The sequence below is a fragment of the Nannospalax galili genome, unplaced genomic scaffold (genome assembly GCF_000622305.1).
Source record: "Nannospalax galili isolate Female #2095 unplaced genomic scaffold, S.galili_v1.0 scaffold161, whole genome shotgun sequence".
Taxonomy (NCBI): Eukaryota; Metazoa; Chordata; class Mammalia; order Rodentia; family Spalacidae; genus Nannospalax; species Nannospalax galili.
The window spans coordinates 3110370-3129836 of NW_008348586.1; the positions used below are offsets into that span (position 1 = coordinate 3110370).

At 46.2% G+C, this 19467-nt stretch overlaps 1 protein-coding gene across 4 annotated transcripts in view; it reads left to right on the top strand.

Moving 5' to 3' along the window:
* Wbp1l (WW domain binding protein 1 like) overlaps positions 1-12750 on the top strand; it is a 69335-nt gene extending 56585 nt beyond the window's left edge. For all 4 annotated transcript variants that reach the window (XM_008845662.3, XM_017801234.2, XM_008845665.3 and 1 more), the window contains 2 exons: positions 7660-7821; positions 9341-12750. In XM_008845662.3, the coding sequence (XP_008843884.1) occupies positions 7660-7821; positions 9341-10080 (902 nt within the window). In that variant the 3' untranslated portion in view covers positions 10081-12750. The remainder of the gene's footprint in view (positions 1-7659; positions 7822-9340) is intronic.
* The last annotated feature ends 6717 nt before the right edge of the window (positions 12751-19467 follow it).

The window sequence follows — 19467 nt, forward strand, 5'->3', positions numbered from 1 at the left end:
AGAATTGCTGCTACTTTAAAGGGTGGGGCTGAGAAACTGACTAAAGAACACCCATTGCCAAGCAGATGGACCCACTGTGTTTAAATGTTTTAAAAATGCAGATAGCCATAGGGTTCAAATTCTCCCTTCCACCCTTTGTTAAAACAAGAGTGCAAGCCAGCTTCCAAAAAGCCACAGAGCTACAGTTTGTTTTTCTGGGGCCCAGCCCAGGCAGCATCAGAGTTGTGGAAAGAAATGGAGTTGCTGCTGATGGCCCCATCTTAGATTGACAGAGCTTCCTGGGCTGTGGGGAGAGCAAACTCAGTAGCCATCAGAATTGGGTTACCAAAGCCAGGGCCAGAAGGTGGGCCGGTAGCAAGGACTGGAAGATCCAGATGGCAGCAGGGAGGTAGTCTGGGAAGCTTATTACCTTTCTAGCTAGTCATTTGTGTAATAGAGACCAGCATCTGAGTGAGGAGGAGAGTGTCCACGTTGTACAAGTTGGGATGTGCTTTCCAAGTTCTGGAGGGGTGGAGATCATGTTTTTATTTATTTATTACAGGGCCTCCCTATAGCCCCAGATGGCCTCGAAGTCACTGTGTAGACCAGGCTGGCCTCTGAACTCACAGAGATCCTCCTGCCTCTGCCTCCCAAGTGCTGCGATTAAAGGCATACATGCACCACCATGCCTAGCTTTTATTTGTTTGTTTTTAAGACTTGTTCTCACTGTGTAGTGAACTGAACTACATAGTTCTGAACTATGTAGTTCAGGTTGGTCTGGAAATTGTGGTGCAGCTCAGGCTGCCCATAAACTCTCAGTCCTCCTGTCTGTACCTCCGAAGTGCTGAAAACCACCCTTCTTGTTGCTTTAAACCATGTTCCCTCTAATTGCTTTTCAACTTTGCCAGAAATGTGAAAGTAACTGACTTTGGGTTGGTTTCCCATCCCCTGCCTTGCTTTCTTTGGAAAAGAAAGATGAGCCAGGAAATCTTTGGCAGGGTCCACCTCAGACTAAGTGCCTCTTAACTTACAGGAAAGGCCTTGGAGGGAGAATGCCATTTCCAGCCCTCTTAACTTCTCCTAACTAAATTTGCCTTTGTACTAAGGATTGACATACACACACTGTACAGACACACAAGCACACGCTGACCTTGAGCTTTGTCCAGCAAGCTTTCAGTGTGCTGTAACCTGAACCAGTCCCTGTTCCTGCCATAGATGCAAACTAAAGATCCAGCACAGTGGTTGAGACTGCCGAGACCTGCTCAGTATGACTTCATGCATTTATACTTGAATTCGTTACTGTCAGTCATTCAGCAAACCTGCCTGTATTGCAGTAGTCTTAGACTTTAGTGGGCAGCAGAATTTCTGGAGGGCTTATTAAATAGATTCCCAGGCCCCAGGCCCATCAGATCTGAGGTGCACCTGAGAATTTAAATTCTAGCAAGTTGATGCTATGACCTCTTGTGTTCTAGAAATGGGGTAGGGGTGTAATTCTTATATCCAGGAGTACTCAAGCTAAGAGAAGTGACACAGTGTGCAGCAAGCAGTACAAAAAGTGGAGTGTATGTTCCAGTCTGTTTTACATTCAGAAGGATTTTGCTTTGGCCAGGTAGGATTCTGGCCAGGCTGCATAGAAAGCATAGCATTTGAAGTAGACCTTAAGGGGGAATGGGATTTATATACATACAGAAAGAAGACTACTGTAAGCCAGAGCCCTGTAGGGCTTGCCTCGGGAGAGGAGGGACACGGGGAGCTTTTATGGCTAGCACTCTCCCAGTGGTAGGCACTAAGTAGAGTCTTCTGTACCTTTTCTTTTTATCCAAGAACATCTCCATCAGGTACTCATTTTGTGCCCACGTCTTGGGACTGAGGGTATTAAGAAATGACTTCAGTGGTGGTAGCTGAGAAGTAGTTCAGTTGGCCACACTCCTGTCACTCTCCTTCCAGGGTTCCAAGTGCTAGGCTGGAAAGAGGAAGGAAATAGATCAGAGAGTCTGAAATGGCTTCTATGAATGTTTAATTTCCCTGGAATAGAGCAAAGGAGACCCAAGAAGTCCTCAAAGGCAGAAAGCCTGACACTAGGGCCCCAGTTCTTTCTTTTCTTTTCTTTTTTTGAGGGAGTGGGGAGGTTTGAGACAGGGTTTCCCCGTAGCCATGACTGATCCGGAATTTGCTTTGTAGACCAGACTGGCCTCGATCTCACAAAGATTCGCCTGTCTCTGCCTCCTAGGTCTTGGGAGGTGGAAGGTGTACTCCTGGTTTTGAGTTCTTATCCCAAGGCTCTTTCCATTCTCCAGGCCACATTTTCCAGGGAGAAGTCAAAGCTGGACTTTGTACCCCTGAGATAATTTGGGGGAACTTCACTTAAGTGTAGATTTCCTTGGTTTGGGTTTCAGTGGGAGGAAAAAGGCAGTGGAATTTCCTGAAATGACATGAAAGAGACTGTTAGCCAATCCAGTGAGCACTACCCAGCTAATATTTATTTTCTTGGTTATTTTATTTGATATATGAAATTGTACATATTTATGAGTTACTATGTGATGTTTCAATATGTGTACAAGCTAATTCCCTTTTACTTCTTAGTTTGTCTTAAGATAACTATCGTTGAACTGCTAGTAAGGAAGACCCATGACATGTATTCACTACCCTGAGCAGACTGACCGGCAGGGAGCTAGGGCTTCCTTATTATAAGCCCACAGCTCTTTAGTGGTCTAGGTCCCTGGACAAAGGCAAGTTCATCAGAGTGGGTATCAGCTGACACAGCACCTTGTTCATGGCAGGGGCTCAATAAATAGGAGTTGCCTGATTTTGCCACTGAATTTTGCCAAGAACATAACCTAGAAGCAGACTTTGGGCCTGATCCTAACCCATGTTTTCTATGGAATAGTTTAAGGGGCTATCAAAGGGGGGTTTAAAGGAAATCCTTCCCATCTGTAACAACAGCAGCCATAATAATAATAAGCTAGAAAACATGCCACACATAGGTCCAGCTTGGAGTATTCTCCATATATTAACTCAGCCTCTACTAGGACCAAAGCTGGTAGAGACAGTTATGCCACCCATTTTACAGATGAGAGAAACAAAAACAAAATTATGAAGGTCACTGGTTATGGTGAGCTGGGATTTGAACCTAGTCCATTGCTTCCCTTCCTCTGCAGTCATGGTCACCCTTCTAGGACAGTTAGCTTATCTTTCAGTTGAAATTGCAAGCCTCTGAAATATTCATTTCCCAAATTCAAGGATTTTGTGTAGGAGCAGCAGCAGTGGCCAGGCACTCTGAGCTCCTGAGATCTTTCAGAGCCGAGGGAGTCACCCCCATCATGTGGGGAAAAGGGAGCTAACTTACTACAGTATGCTCTGGCTACTTAATGGGGAATTTCCTGTCAGTTGTGGAGTGGTGTTTTCCAATCTGTTGTGAACTCTAGGGCACATGACTGAGTTCCTACATGGAATTGTGACTGTTTTTAAAAACATGTTTTCCATTTTGCTTATATGACAAATGCTCTACACAGCAAGGACACCACTTGAGGACTGTATCTCTGGTAGGTGTGTATTTTGAGAGCATAGAACGGGGAGGGTCTTATTTTTCTATTTTCATGGGCTTTTGAGTAGACTTTACTATTCAGTTTTTCTTTCTGCCAGGCATGGTCACACACACCTCTAATCCCAGCATTTGGGAGGCTGAGGCATAAGGATTGCCACAAGTTCAAGACTAGCCAGGTCTTGATAGCAACACCCTATCTCAAAAACCTAAAACAACAAAACCAACCTTCTTTGTTTCTGAAGTCTAGTTAGAATATTAAAATTTATCCCAACACCTTAGGGACTAGTCTAATATCTCCCCTCTTTATTTTGGTCTTTTTGAGACGGTCTCCCTGTAGCCCCAGCTGGCCTGGAACTTACTATGTAGGCCAGGTTGGCCTTGAACTCACAGAGATCCACCTGCCTCTGCCTCCCAAGTGCTGGGACTACAGGCGTGCACCACCACTCCTGGCTAATAAAATTATTTTTAAAAGATTCCTGATGAGAGAGGCTGGAGAGATGGCTCAGCAGTTAAGAGCAGTGACTGCTCTTGCAGAGGACCTGTGCTTGATTCCCAGCACCCACAGGGTGGATATGAACCGTTCTTAACTCCAGTTCCAAGGGAACCTGATGCCCTCTTTTGACCTTCACAGCATTACATGACACGGGTGCCCTCACATACATACAGGCAATACACTCATACACATAAAAAAGAGAAGATTCCTGATAGGGGCTGGAGAAATGGCTTAGCACTTAAGAGCATTTTTTGCTCTTGCAGAGGACCTGGGTTCAGTTCCCAGCATCCACATGTAGCTCACAACCACCTGTAACTCCAGTGCCAGGGAATCTAATGCCCTCTTCTGGCCTCCATGGGTACTTGCACTTACATGTACATGCATATACCCCAACACAACATATACATATACTTTAAATTTTGATTGATTAAGCAATTTAGGTGTGGTGGCATATGCCTTTAGTCTCGGCACGCAGGAGACAGAGGCGGGCAGATCTCTGTGAGATCAAGGCCAGCTCATAATTCAAGGCCAGTCTGGGAAATATAGTAAGATCTGTCTCAAACAACATGAAAAGATAAGTGTGGGCCAGTAATAAGATGATTAAATGAGTAATGATGCTTGCCACCAACCCTGATAACCTGAGCTTGATCCCCTGGAACCCACAGTGGAAGGAGAGAATCAACTCCTAAAATTTGTCCTCTGACTTGAACCTACACCCCCCCGACCCTGTGTGTGTGTGTGTGTGTGTGTGTGTGTGAGAGAGAGAGAGAGAGAGAGACAGAGAGAGAGACAGAGATAGAGACAGAGACTGGGCTACATGAGACCCTGTCTCAAAAACAAGGGTTGGAGAAATGCCAGCAATTAAGAGCACTTGCTGCTCTCGCAGAGGACCTGGGTTTGGTTCCCAGTACCCACATGGCAGCTAACAACTGCTAGTAACTCCAGTACTAGAGGATCTGATGCCCGTTTCTGGCCACCTCGGGCACCAGGCACACATGTATACAGACATACATTCCAGCACTAACACATACACATAAATAAGACCAGACTGAGCTGTACATTTTCCTCTTTGTTGGACATGGTAGCTCATGCCTTTAATCCCATCACTTGATAGGCAGAGGCAGGTGAATCTCTGTGAGATTGTGGCCAACCTGGTCTACATAGCAAGGTCCAGGCTAGCCGGCACTACAGAGAAACCCCATCTAAAAAGAACAAAAAGAAAATTGAAATTATACTTTAATTTTACATATCAAAAATAATTTCTATGAAAATGACCCATAGAAATAATCTTTTTAAAGTCGATATAAGCCAGGCATGGTGGCTCATGCCTTTAATCCCAGTACTTGGGAAGCAGAGGCAGGCGGATCTTTGTGAGTTCAAGACTAGCCTGATCTACATAGTGATCCAGGCCCCATGTGGCCTGTCTCAAAAAGACCAAAAAATTTTTACAAATACAAGTTGATACAATTTCAAGCCAGGCGTGGTGGTGTATGCTTTTACTCCTAGCACTCATGAGGCAGAGACAGGTGGATTGCTGTGAGTTTAAGGCCAATCTGGTCTACATAGTGAGTTCCAGGTCCGCTGGGGCTACAGGGAGACCCTGTCTCAAAAAGAACCCCCTCCCAACGAAAAAAAAGCTGATATAATTTCATTATATGACTATATTCCCAGAGGAATTACAAAACCTATATAGAAGGACTGGGGATGTAGTTCAGGTGGTTGAGCGCTTGCTAGTATGGACAAGGCCCTGGGTTCTATCCTCTTCCCTACAATAAACCAGGTATAGGCCTGTAATCCTGGCATTGGGGAAGTGGAAGGAGGCATCATCCTCAACTCTGCATCTAGTTTGAGGCCAATCTGTGCTACATGAGACACTTTTGTTTTTTTAAGAATTTGTTGGGGCTGGTGGGATGACTCAGCAGGTATAAAAGCTTGCTATGTAAGCTTGACAGTCTGAATTCTATCCCTAGACCCCACATGATAGAAGGAGAGAACCAACTCCCAAAAGTTGTCCTCTTACTTCCATATACACACCATGGCACACTCGAACTCATAATTTTTTTTAGTGTTTGGGAATTCATACATGCATACAATGTTGTGGTTAAATTCATCCACACACAATTATTTATTTGTTTTGGGATTTTTTTTTTTTGCTTTTTTGAGATAGGGTCTCTGTAGCCCCAGCTGGCCTGGAACTCCCTATGTAGACCAGGATGACCTGAATCTCACAGAGCTCTGCCTTGCCTCTGCCTCCTGAGTGCTGGAACTAAGGGTATACACCACCATGACTAGCTTACAATAATTGTTTTAGGGAATTAATTTATTGAATAAAAAAGTTAAAAACCAGTAAAAATAAGATTAGTCACAGGCAGTTTTAAAATTGAATTTGTTCTAGTTTCATAATTTAAAAAAAAAAAGTACATGGTGGCACATGCCTTTAATACAGCACTCCAGAAACAGAGGCAGGCAGATTTCTCTGAATTGGAGGCCAGCCTGGTCTATGTACATAGCAAGTTCCAGGCAACCTAGAGCTGCATAGTGAGACCCTGTCTCAAAGGGGGGAAAAAAATCATCATTGAGCTGGGCATGGTGGCACACGCCTTTAATTTCAACACTCCAGAGGCAGAGAGGCAGGTGGATCTCTGTGAGTTCAAGACCAGCCTGGTCTACATAGTGAGACTGTGTCTCAAAAAATAAAAATAAAAAAGTCACTTTTATGCTTTTCTTCTGTCTTCCCCTATATGTGTCTGTATATATTTAAACAAAATTGTTAACTTTAAAAAAATATTTAAAAGTCGTTTCTACCTACATTTCAAATCAAGGAGGTGTTCTTATATTGGGGTTTGCTGAGACATTGGGAAATGGGAGAGTTATGGACCTTTTTCTGTCCACATGCCGTGGAGTAGGGAAGAAGTAGGGGGAGGCTGCTAATGACCCTTGGTCTGCAGAAGCCAAAGGGACGGAGAAGTCCACTGGAGGCAGTGGGAGGTGGAATAGTACCAGATTAGAGACTGCAGGAAGTCATTTACACTCTCTAGGGAAGAGATGGGCCTGAGGCAATTAAAACTTTTCCACCTCTGACTTTAATGAGTCTTGTATTTCAGGAGCTTACATGTAGGGAAAAGCCATCATCTTTTTAGTTATATCAGGAGACCCCTAAGAACTCTTGTAAGATAGGCCACTCTGAAGTCTCTTACAATCACTAATCTTTTAGGTTGGGTGGGAAGGAGAAGGCTGGATATCAAGATAGTCTAAAGCATTTTCTCCATGATCTCTTTAGAGAGGAAGAGGATACTATTCTAAAAGGTGAGAATATTAATGACCACCAAATCTAAAACATAGGACCAGTCAGAGAGATGTCCTGGCCTTCTCCCCCCACCAAGGTCTCTGGAGGTACCCCAGAATAAATGACCTCTACTGCTGTCATCCACCTCACCTTTCTGCCCTTTTCTGTCCCATGTAGTTTTCACTATAATCCAAACATTTTTGAACATGTGGCTTAAACAGAGGGTAACAAGGTGAAGTCTGTGTCTGCTTCTGCCATGAGGCCATTTACTGTTCAAGACCTTGTTTGAGAGCTGCCCCATTTGGCTAGTTCTCACTGTGTATGTGTCCTTCTCTATCTTCCCTCTCCAATTCCCAGGGTTCTGGCTGGTGTGGACCATCATCATTATCCTGAGCTGCTGCTGCGTCTGCCATCACCGCCGAGCCAAGCACCGCCTTCAGGCCCAGCAGCGGCAACATGAAATCAACCTGATTGCCTACCGGGAAGCCCACAATTACTCAGCGCTGCCATTTTACTTCAGTAAGTACACAAAAAGCTGCCACACCCCATCCTCAGGGGCTTAGGTACATAGAGCCAGGGTCCAAGCGGTTCATCAATGGCCAGGACCCCTGGGGAGGGTTGCTCCCATTGCCCAAGTATGGGAACTCACACAGAGGATCAGGCTACCTGTGTGGATCCGCAAGGCCTCAGGGCCTTCCCAAGCTCCCAATAGCTGGGTTCTTCCAGGTCTTTGCTCCTTTAGCAGCTCTGTCTGTCTGTCTGTCTGTCTGGGTTCTTCCAGGTTTCTGCTCCTTTAGCAGCTCTTTCTATCCATTCGTCTGTCCATCCAATTGGCTATTGTCTTTCTCCCTCCCTCCCTCTCTCTCCCTCCCTCCCTCCCTTCATTTTATTAAAATAGTTGAGGCTGGCCTCAAACTCCCTATGTAGCTGAAGATGGTCTTGAACTAGATTTTTTTTTTTTTTTAAAGACAGATAGCCTAGTAGAGTATTGTGTGAGTGACTTGGGATTTAGCATTCAGCCACCAGAGATCCCCCTATTGGTTTGCTGCCATATGCTGTGCCTCGTAGAGGTTTTGTGAAAGGGCCCATATCAGGATGGTATTGAGAATTTCTAAGAACCAAGAAACTTGGTGACTTAACTGAAGTCCTTATACTAGAATTCCCTGTACTGTCCTCTCACTTGGTCCATGGATGGCTCAACAAGGCAGCTTGGCCCAAGCCATCTGCCACATTCTACAAATAAAAGGGTCACAAATGTTTGGACTTTCCCAGCTAGAATGGTTAATTGCTTAGCATTTGGTAAATGCTCCATAAATGCTGGCAATTACTATTGTGTTTCAGTGAGATCATCTGTACCTTAAGGCACTCAACTGTTCAAAATCTTCATAACTCACCTGGTGTGTTTCTAAGGAGCCTTGGATGACACAGGCCCCTCATTCACCCTCTACTGGTAACCCACCCACTCCTGATCTGAGTCAAGATGAAGTCTGTTTTGTCTTTCCAGACCATCTTCAACACCTAGAGTGAGAGAGACAATACAGATTTCTAACCTTCAGAAAAAGCCCCTGTACATGAGCTATCTGTAAGGGTAGGGGAAAAAAAGAAGCAGTCAGGAAGTCTAATATTAGGGTCCCTGACTGAGGCCCAGGGACAGATTGAGGATACAGATGAGCAAGAAATGTGAAGCTCATGGGCCCATGGAAACAGATCCATTCCAGGCAGAAACTTTCTCAGTGGGTTGACTGAATTTGCCTCAGCTGGTGCCTTAACCCCAGGTAGGCAGGAAGTCCTTGCTTATGCAGCAGTGTTAGGGACCCTCAGATGTCAGAGAGCACAATCAGGCCACACCCAAACTGCTCCTCTTCCTCTGTGCAGTTGCAACCCTCTCCCCTGCCCACAGCCAAGAGCCATAGATGCCACTTGATGGCCCTGCTGTAGGGGTAGGAAGGGACAACACATATGCTTAGTGTGAGTGTTGCAGGCTTCCCGAGGACTATGGCCAGTGCAGTAATTTCTCCTCTCTTCCTCCCCGTTTTAGGGTTTTTGCCAAACTATTTACTACCTCCTTATGAGGAAGTGGTGAACCGACCTCCAACTCCTCCCCCACCATACAGTGCCTTCCAGCTACAACAGCAGCAGCTGCCTCCTCAGTGTGGCCCTGCAGGTGGCAGCCCGCAGGGCGCTGATCCTCCCCGGGGCTCCCAGGGGGCACAGAGCAGCCCCTTGTCTGGATCAAGCCGAAGCAGTACAAGACCTCCGAGCATCGCTGACCCTCAGCCCTCTGACATGTTAGCTGACCAAGCAGCCACCAAAGTCCTTGGAATGGAGCCCAGTGGCTCAGTGGCTGGCCTTGGGGAGCTGGACTCACCGGCCTTCCTGGACAGGGATTTGGAATGTAAAGAGGAGCTGCTGAAAGATTCCAGCTCAGAGCATGGCAGCGCACTCTCCGACAGCAAAGACAAGACGCCAAGCAGACATCGCCGGTTCACAGGCGACTCAGGCATTGAGGTATGTGTATGCAATCGGGGCCACCATGACGACGATCTCAAAGAGTTCAACACACTCATCGATGATGCTCTGGATGGGCCCCTAGACTTCTGTGACAGCTGTCACGTGCGGCCTCCTGTTGATGAAGAGGAAGGGCTCTGCCTGCCTTCTGAGGAGCATACTCAAGAGCCTGGCCACCCCCACCTGCCCCGGCTGCCTGCGTGCCTGCTGCTGAATACCATCAATGAACAGGACTCACCAAACTCGCAGAGCAGCAGCTCTGCCAGCTAGAGCAGGCCCTGCCTGCACCCAAGAACTTGACAAGCAACCAGGGTAGGGGAGACCTACGAGAGAAGCATTAAGTGACTTTCAGAAGTGGAACAGCCACTTTGTCATTTTCCCCCCTACTCTCCTGCATTTCCCATGTCTCCAGGTACAAATTCAGGGCGTACCTCCTCTCCCCCACAAAAGCACAGTGTTGTAGAAGACTGAGAATCCAGTTCTGTGACTCATTCCTCATCCCCTTTTCAAAGTTGTATCTCACCTATCTGCTTGGCTCAGAGATGTGTATGCCCCGAGATGGTTCTCAGTGATGGAGTGGATTTATGCTCTGAGTGTTAAGAGAACTTCACTGTATCTCTGTCTGGGAAAGGTGGTTTAACTTGGCCCTGAGTGAAGAAGGAAACCCTCAGAGGCCTGGGGTTGGCACCTCTGGCTGCCAGTGTCTGCAGAACTGGCATTGGGCTAATTCAGTGGGAGGGTGAGGCATTGGACAGGTTGGTAGGGGACTTGTTGATCTCTCGAATTCCAGGAGAAAAGTACGGCCCTGTCTGTGGTAGAGGGGCCCCTGCCCAGCTGGCTCTGGCTGGCTGGTTCAGGTGTAGAAGATTATGCTGTGTTCTCTTTGTGTTTTCTTTAAAAAACAAGTAACAAAAGCCAGCTACAAACAGGCAAGACTTCTTTTCTGAATAAGGGAAGTCTGAGAGTGTCCCCCAAGTTGGGCTTCAAAGATCCTGGCTACCATTGAACCAGGAGGAGAGAGTGTGAATGGGCTTGGGTGGTGGTAGCTCTGGACCTATGAGCAGGAGGCCCTAAGCCTGACAGTGGGCAGAGGTATAGCTTCTTCCACTTCTGCCCTTTGTCTATTCCTATAGATGAGCAATGGTCCCCTTGTTCATCCTGAGCAGTCTGCAGGTTCTGTCTCTCCCTGTCCTCTGTGAACAGATGAACTGAGGAACCTGTGGGTCCTGAATGAGGCAGCCCTATAGCCCTGGCTCAAACACAGTGTTTCCTCTCTGAGTTTCAATAAGTCTATTGTTTATGTGTTTGTTTGTTTTAAACTTGACCACTTGGAAGAAATACCTTGGTTATCTGTGGTTCTCATGGCCTGCCCCTACCCCTAGCCCATCGGAGTCAGGTGACTCGCTTTCCTGAAGCCTGTGTGAAGAGTCTTGGGGGCCTGGGAGAGAGGTGATAGACACCCCCTGCGTGACTGCAAGATCCTCGTTACTGTAGTTTGGCTTAGGAGAACCAGTCATGCTTTGATAGGAAAACTCTAAAAGGAGCATGTAAGCTGCCACAATGAACATTCCCCATCCAGCCCTGCTCATATGAAGAGTTTGGGTTCCTTCCCTACTCTTGAACGATGATATTTATTCAGACTAGGCATTGACATTATGATAAGAAAAAAGGAAATACACACACACACACACACACACACACACACACACACACACCACACACACACACACACACACGAAAGAAAGATCCAAGGGTATAAGGTGAGCGAATATCTGTGTTTGGATGCCACAAACCAAAACCCTTGTCGAACAAAAGTGAAGTCTATACACAGTGACTTCGGATGGTGTGTGTGTGTGTGTGTGTGTGTGTGTGTGTGTGCGCGTGTGTGTGTTGTATGTGGCCCTAAGCCCTGTATTCCCGTGAAGATACTTTGAATGGCAGCCAGCCTGCTCACATTAACCACATGTCTGGAGCACATATGGCTCTCTCAAGGTAATTTATTTTACGCATTTACTGTTTACCGAACAAATGTCTGACTGTCCTCGGTGTATTCAGCAGCCTCGTTTGTGTTTGCCAGCGGCGCTGCTCCAGGGAGGTTTCTTACTTAGCTCATCACTGCAATTTGCACATTGCTCCATGGACACTCAGAGACCTGCATTCTGTTCCCTGTATGTGGAAACATGCTCCGAACCTGTCTGCCTCCCTCTGCTTTCAGACAGAAGCTTGACTGAGTCTTCGGTGACAAGCTTGGACTGGTTGTGGCCCAGACATCGACCTGCCCAGGATTGCAGGAGTCTCTGTCAGATGTGTTGGTGTCACAAGCACGCACCTCCTCCCTCAGGTCCAGCAGGTTGGTGAGTGGCCAGAGGGGCCCAAGTGCTACAGCACCCCTCATGCATCACTCCTGCCACCTCCTTCAAATCCCCAACAACTCACTGAAGTGTCTCAGAGGAGAACAAGATGTACCAAAACAAATTCCTCTCTGGTTAATTGAGCAAATGAATGAGGTGGGACCCTCTCAAGTTTCTTTCCCCAGGTAGAATGGGGACTGGCCTGAGTGTTGACTGACTTCACTGAAGCTCCCACCATGATGGCCAAGCCACAGTCTGGCCCCTGTTGCTCAGAGAGAGGGCAGGAAATAGGGAGAGTTGGGGCCAGGGATACTTGACTGAGTTGGGGTTTCCAGGTGAACAGGAAGGAAGGGGTTGGCTGAGGGTTTGGTGCTACGGTCAGAAGATCTGCAGATGTTAACACATTCCTGTGTGAGGCATATCACCGTTTGTCAGTTATTGTGAATATGTGTATTTTAAGCAATAAGATTCAGCTGGTCAGACTTTTCTGGGCAGTCTCGGTGACGCATTTCCTGTGCTGTGATTGTTCTGAAGACAGAGTGGCTTTAACCACTGTGAGAAGCCCAAATAAAAATCAGTCCCAAACATCCTACTGCACTTTTTTCTTGCAGCACTTTGTTCCTTTTTCTTCCTTTTCAGACTTCGGGGAGTTGTGTGTCAGGATCTCAAACCACACATACTTTTCTCTTGTCCACAGCGAACTGTGTCACATAGCAGTTGGGTCAAATAGGAACCACAGTGCTAAAGGCAGGCTGGGCACTGGGACTGAGTCTATATTTTGTCCTGGGGAATTTTCCTTCAAATTGGGTTTCTAATGTCCAGAATACTTTGTGATAGTCCATAAATAAGTTAAAGTCAGACCTCCAAAAGCAGAAACAAGTTTTGTCAGCTACTCCAAAGCTGAAATGTGATGTTGTGAGGTCTTTGCCGAAAGGACAGATATGTAGGTCGGTGCTTGGCCTTGGATTTTGGTTGGTTGGTTTGGGATCTCACTCTAGCCCAGGCTCATGGCAGTCCTGCTTCAGCTTCCTGAATGCTGGGATTCCAGGGGCTAGCCACCATGCTCAGCCTTGAAGTTTAATATATACACTATGTATTGAGTTGCCTGCACTGTGCTGGATGCTAAGGAAATGTGAAGTCAGCCAAGTACCCTGCTGTTATAAGTGGATGGCAAAACATACCTGTGCGAAATGGCAAGGAAATGCCTTAGGTAGGTTGAGATGTGAGTGGCCCAGGTTCAGAGACTCTCCAGTAGGGGGAGGTGGTTTGAGGTCTTCACTGCCACGCAGGAGGTGGGGTATCAGAACCTATTTTTCAGTAGAAGAAGCCCTACTGTGTCAGTGTCTGCCACTATGGGCCAGTGATGGCTTTGCTCATTTTAACCCTCTGCTTAATACTCCTTTTAGAACTTTGGGTCAGGTATAAGCCCCTAAGCTTGCAACCTCTGCTGGGAAGGACACCCTTGGCCAGCACTTCCCTTCAGGCAACTTGGGAGTGGCAGTGCAAGATGATGCATAGGCTAGCTGCTCTTCCAGAATGGATTCCTGCTTCCTATGTAGAGTATTCACTGTGGGTCAAGTCCCTGGGCACTGGCAGTGAGTATTGTCCTCCTTAGCGTCAGCCCCATTGTTTTTGAGAGTCCAGAGTTATCCACACATAGCCCCGTCCCTGTCATTGACCCTAGGCCAAAGGATACTGTCCTCTGTAACCCTACTGAGATAGTCGCCGCTTCCTTCTAAGCTGTTAGGCTCCTCAAGGCAACCCTGGTGAAGCTGTATTATCATTAAGGATAGTTGTCTAAAACCACAGGAAACTGGACATGGTGGCATATGCCTGTAATCTCAGTGCTCAGAAGGTAGAGGCAGGAGGTTCATGATTTTTGAGGCCTGCCCTGGATACATAGGGAGTTCTAAGCCAACCTAAGCTAGTAAGACACCATTTCAAAAAAAAAAAAAATGAAAACCCACAGGAAAGAACTGGAGGTGTATACCATTCCTGCATTTTTAAAGTTAATATCTGAATGACCCCAAAACAAAATGGCTCAACTCTTCCAGGCCGGTTGCCAGACACTGTGTACACTGATTCCTAAGCTCCTGGATCACTGGGTCATGGGGTTCCCCATTTTTCTAATGAGGTATGAAGATTGTCTTTTTTTTCCTCAGGTGACCGAGTTGAAGTTGGAATTGTATTTGTCCCCAAACCCAAGACAAAGTGGTTCAAGATAGTCTAGTTTTCCAAATCCCCCTTTTCAGCCAGAGCAAAAACCAAAAACCGGAGTTTAACCCCGGAGAAAAGGGAAGTAATCTTGGCTGAGTGCTGGCTAGCTACTTGCGGAACTTGATGGGAAGGACTAAGGACTGGGAGGTATTTGGATTTCAGGTTCCAGCCTGGGAGCAAGTAACTGACCATTAAAGTGTTGGACCTTTCTTAACAAGGAATGGTGGTCCAGCCTATAATCCCAGCACTTGGGAGGTGAAGGCAGAAAGATCTGGAATTCAAGGTCATCCTCAGCTACACATTGAGTTTGAGGCCATCCTATCCTCTGTGAGATACTGTCTCAAAATTAAACAGACTGCTGAGCCTTTATTGAGCACCCATCTCATGCTAGCCATTGGGAATGAATGCAAAGATGACGGAGACACAGGTCCTCTTCAGGATTGCTGATAGTGGTCTGGAGGGGAAGGAAACATATCAACAGTGGTAGTAGAACTGGGGGCTTAAGGCAGGCTTCCTGGCAATAGTGACTCCATGCTTGTCAGGGGAAGAAAGTCACAAAGGGAATGCTAGGCACATGTTGGTCCTACAGATTACTGAGTGCTTTCTACTGTGTACCAGGTGCTGAAAAGCACAAAACAGCCAGGGAGGCCAGACAGGAGATGGCATATGCATGTGGTGTGGAAAGCAGTAAGCAATTTAATCCTCCTAGGTATCACGTGCGCATTCTTGGAGGCGAGCGAGATGAAGCTGGAAAGGCAAGTGGCTAATAAACATTTGAATCAAATTGTGCTTTGTTATTTATTGGCTGTTGACATAATGTGGGTCTTGTCTAAGCATATTAGTAGCTACATTTTCTTATTTTAACCTCAAAACAGCTCTCCAAGGTATAGATTGTAATTATTCCTGCTCTATCAGTGGTAAAGAGATGGAGACATTCAGAGGAAGGGACTAACTTGTCAAGATCACACAGCTGATAAATAGCAGAGTCAGGATTTAAAGCCAGATCTTTTGATCCCAACAGCCATGAAGTTAACCAGCAGGACAGTGAAGACCTGAAATGAGCTCAGAAGCCCTGCAAAGAGCTGGTGACCTCTCAGGTGAGAGGAAACTAGAGGGTACTGTTGAGTGAAGAGTGGAGAAGGATGAGACAGGTGACATTCTCTCAAGAGCTGCTCTGTCTCCCCTCACTGCCTGCCTACCCAGACCCTACATCCTCCAAGGTCCCCTTAGAACTGGAATGGCCTCACCCTGGGAATAAGCAATGCCTGCCATTAGTCTTCAAGACAAAGTTAACTTCCACAAGAAGTCTATAACCCTTGGAAATGGTCAAGATCTTAGGAATTAAAATTAGATGCTTTTGCGAAGGGTGCTATCTTTTCCTTGAAGGACTGGTGTTCTTTCTCAGAGATGGTAAAAATAGAACTTTCCAGGTGGATCTCTGTGAGTTCAAGGCCAGCCTGGTCTACATAATGAGTTCCAGGCTAGCTGGAGCTACAGAGAGACCCTGTCTCAAAAAAGATTAAAAAAAAAAATAGAACTTTCAATATTGGTGAGGGTGGGCATATTTCTGTTTGATAGGAAATTTCTTACCATGAGCCTGTTCCTCACCCAAACTTCAGATTTTTACTATTTCATGTTTTTGAACCAAGACTCAAGCAACCAAATCCCACTGGAAAATGTTATGAAACACCTTCTGTGGGCGCCTCAGAGAATCTGTCCTTGGCACTCTACCCATGTCTCGCCTGTCAGCTTCACCTGGCTCCTAGGCGGGCCAAGGATTTCAGGTGGGTTCTGAGAGTCTCTACCCTGCATAACCAATTTCTGGAAAGTTTGTGTAAAACCCTCAGGGAAAGACTTCATTTGTAGAAGAATCAATAAGGCCAATGTTCACTGAGACACTAAATATGTTGCATAGTCAAACTCAGAGCAAGACTGAGGTTGGAACTATTTCTACTCTCATCTCAGCCCCCCATATTGCATCCATATATTACAAATGGGCACATTGGGGTTTAAGAAGACCAAATAAGCCATCCACCAGGAGGTTTTTTTTCATAGGCTGGCCTTGTCACATACCGAAGGACTTTCTTGTTCATACAGCCCTTTATGCTTCATCCTTACCAGAGCTTCAGAATGAACAGCTCTGGTGGAAAGTAACACCACTTTACATGAGGAAATTGAGGTTCAAGGAACTGGCACTGGGTGTAGGATCCAGAATTGTGGATGGGAGACGAGGGGCTAGCACCTGGGTGTTCCAGGTCTTCCTCACCCAGTGTCCTCCTGCCCTCTCTGCTGCCTCTGATTGGTTCCCTGCCATTCACCGGTGGGCAACTATCTGCATGTGACTATAGAGAGAGTTCCCCTTGCTTCAGGTTTTATGTTCACTAGAGGCTTATAGAGACAGTCACTCACCAACTACATATCTTTACTGAGGAAGGACTTCCCCCTACTTAAGGCCCCATGGGAGCTGTTTTTCTAAAGGACAGGAATAGTCAAGGTTGGGGGTAGCTGTTTAAATGATAGACATTTTTACCAGGCATGGTGCAAGCCTTTAATCCTAGCACTTGAACAGGCAAGTGGATCTCTGAGATCAAGTCCAGCCTGGTCTACATAGGGAGTTCTAGGCCAAAAAATCCTTGTCTCCTAGTGTTGTTGTAGCTCTCATAAAGTAAACACAATGCATGCATTTCTCCAGTGTTTATGGTGATGCTCCTGAAAACAGACCTGTTTAGGAATACAAATACCATTGAGATACAGTTGCCAATGAATGGTATTCAGCACAGGAGCACGCTATGTAGGCGTGTAGTCTGGCTGTGTAGCTCATCCCATCCACTAGGCTTGTGTTCGTACACTGTATACACACAATGAGGAAACTGCCTAATGATGCGTTTCTCAAGGACATCTCCCCCCTCACACATACATAATGGTGAAGAAAGTATAATGCTACTGAGCATCCCTAACTATAGTCATCACATTGATACTATAGGTATGCACTGTAACAGGGGAGTCCCACAGGAACTTGTTAAACCTTTACTTACAATTATTCTATTGATCAAGGGCTGTTTGAAGAGAAAAAGATAACAGTAGAGGGGTTGGAGGTATAGCTCAGTGGTAGAAGACACACCAGACATGCATGAAGCCCTGGGGTATGATCCCCAACACTGAAGAAGGAGGAGGAGGAGGAGGAGGAACGGGGGGAAGAGGGGAAGGGCGAGGGAAGCAAGGCATGATGGTGCTATAAGCCCGGCAACCTGGAAGTAGAGGCAGGAGGATCAGTAGTTTAAGGTCATCTTCTGTTACATAGAGAATTATAGGCCACCCTGGGCTATATGAGACTGTCTCAAAACAAATAATGAAAAACCAAAAGTGGGCACTGGGCCTAAGTTTCAGGGCCAAGACTCCATTCCATTTCAGTAATTTAGGGCATTTGATTGAGCCCTTTTGTATGTCTAATATTTTTTTTTTTTTTTTTTTTTTTTTTTTTTTTTGAAACTTTCGGGCCAAGCATCCCTTCCCTTTCGTTAATTTAGGGCATTTGTTTGGGCCCTTTTGTTTGTTTAAATTTTTTTTTTTTTTTTTTTTTTTTTTGTCTTTTTGAGATAGGGTCTCCCTGTAGCCCCAGCTGGCCTGGAACTTAGCCTGCCTCTGCCTTTGAGTGCTTGGATTAAAGGTGTACACCACCATACCCTGCATGTCTAACCTTTTTATCAGGCAGATATGCAAGAACACAAGAAGGCTTAGCCTTGAACTCAGAGAGGAGGATCATGTTGACCGTGCCCTTGGGAGACACCATGCCTATTCAAGCCCAGGTAGATGTTGAAAGGCTGATAGAGTTCAATACCAAGTTGAGGGCTAACCTGGAGCAATGGGCTAGAAGCATTGTCAAAATTAGGATCAGAGCCTGGGCCCTGGCAACTGTAACAAGCTAGGCTTAGTCACCAATCCTTAATAGACCTCTTAAATAGACCAGTGATAGTGCAGAGCAGAGAGAGCGGCAAATGGTCAGAACTGAGTGAAATCTCTTCCTGGGAGACAAGTTCCTTCTCTGGCCAGCAGCAGTTTTTGCCCCTTTCTTTCTCCCAGCATGAGCTTCCTGGGGAAATTTAAATCTCTTGGGGACCATTGTTGAACAATCTGATAGCCAAAGGGAAGGGTAAAAGTATCTGTTTAGAATATCTTCATTCCTGTCAGGAATTAGGTTACCAGAGTTGAGTAAGTCGGAGGAAAGCATTTACTTTGAACCTCAAGGAAGCTCAAATTTAGTGACACAGGTCAGTGGGGGAAAGGCCTTCCATTCCAGGCAAGAGCACAATTTGGGCAGTGGTCAGAGCTCATAAAATTATGTTCTAAGACACACAGCTTTTCAGAAAGGTGCCCTGCCTGACCATAGATCCTGAAAGCCCCCTGCATGACTCCTGGGGACAGGTAGGAAAACATGGCTGGTTCCTCACTGTGCATCACTGAAGTCATGGGTTCTAGTCCTAGCCCTGCTGCTATATAGTCATGTGACTGGGACAAAATCCCACCGGCACCCCCAAACTGCCCCACAACACTCCTGTTCCCTCCTGTTCAAAATAAGGGTTAATCTCATTTGCCTGCCATTCAGTGCTCTGATTGAATAGTTGGAAATGGTATGTTTTCTGTCTCTGTTACAATCACCCTCTAATTTACTCATCTGCTTATCACTGGTCCACAAAGCATTCTGAGTAGATGTGTAATACTTAGTTCTCCTCTAGCCAGGCCTGACCCCTCTGCTTTGACCTGAGGGTCATACTTGGCTCTCAGCAGCCAGCTGGGGCAAAGCACTCTGGGAGAGGGAAGAGGTAACCTTCAGTTTTACTTCCCTCTTCAGTTTACAGTAGCATCAACATCTCTCCCAGGCTGCTCTCCCAGGGGATCTGGGAATGGGGCCTCTTTAGGCTAAAGGTCAAGGGTCAGTTTCTCCCAGAATGTCTGGGGACTTCTGTCATTTGTGAACTGGCTTGTGTCCAAGGTTTAAAAATGCTGGTTTCAGGCTAGAAAGATGACTCAGTAGGAGTAAAAGCTAGATCCAGTAGTACATGTGTCTGAGAAACAGGAGGTGGAAACAGGA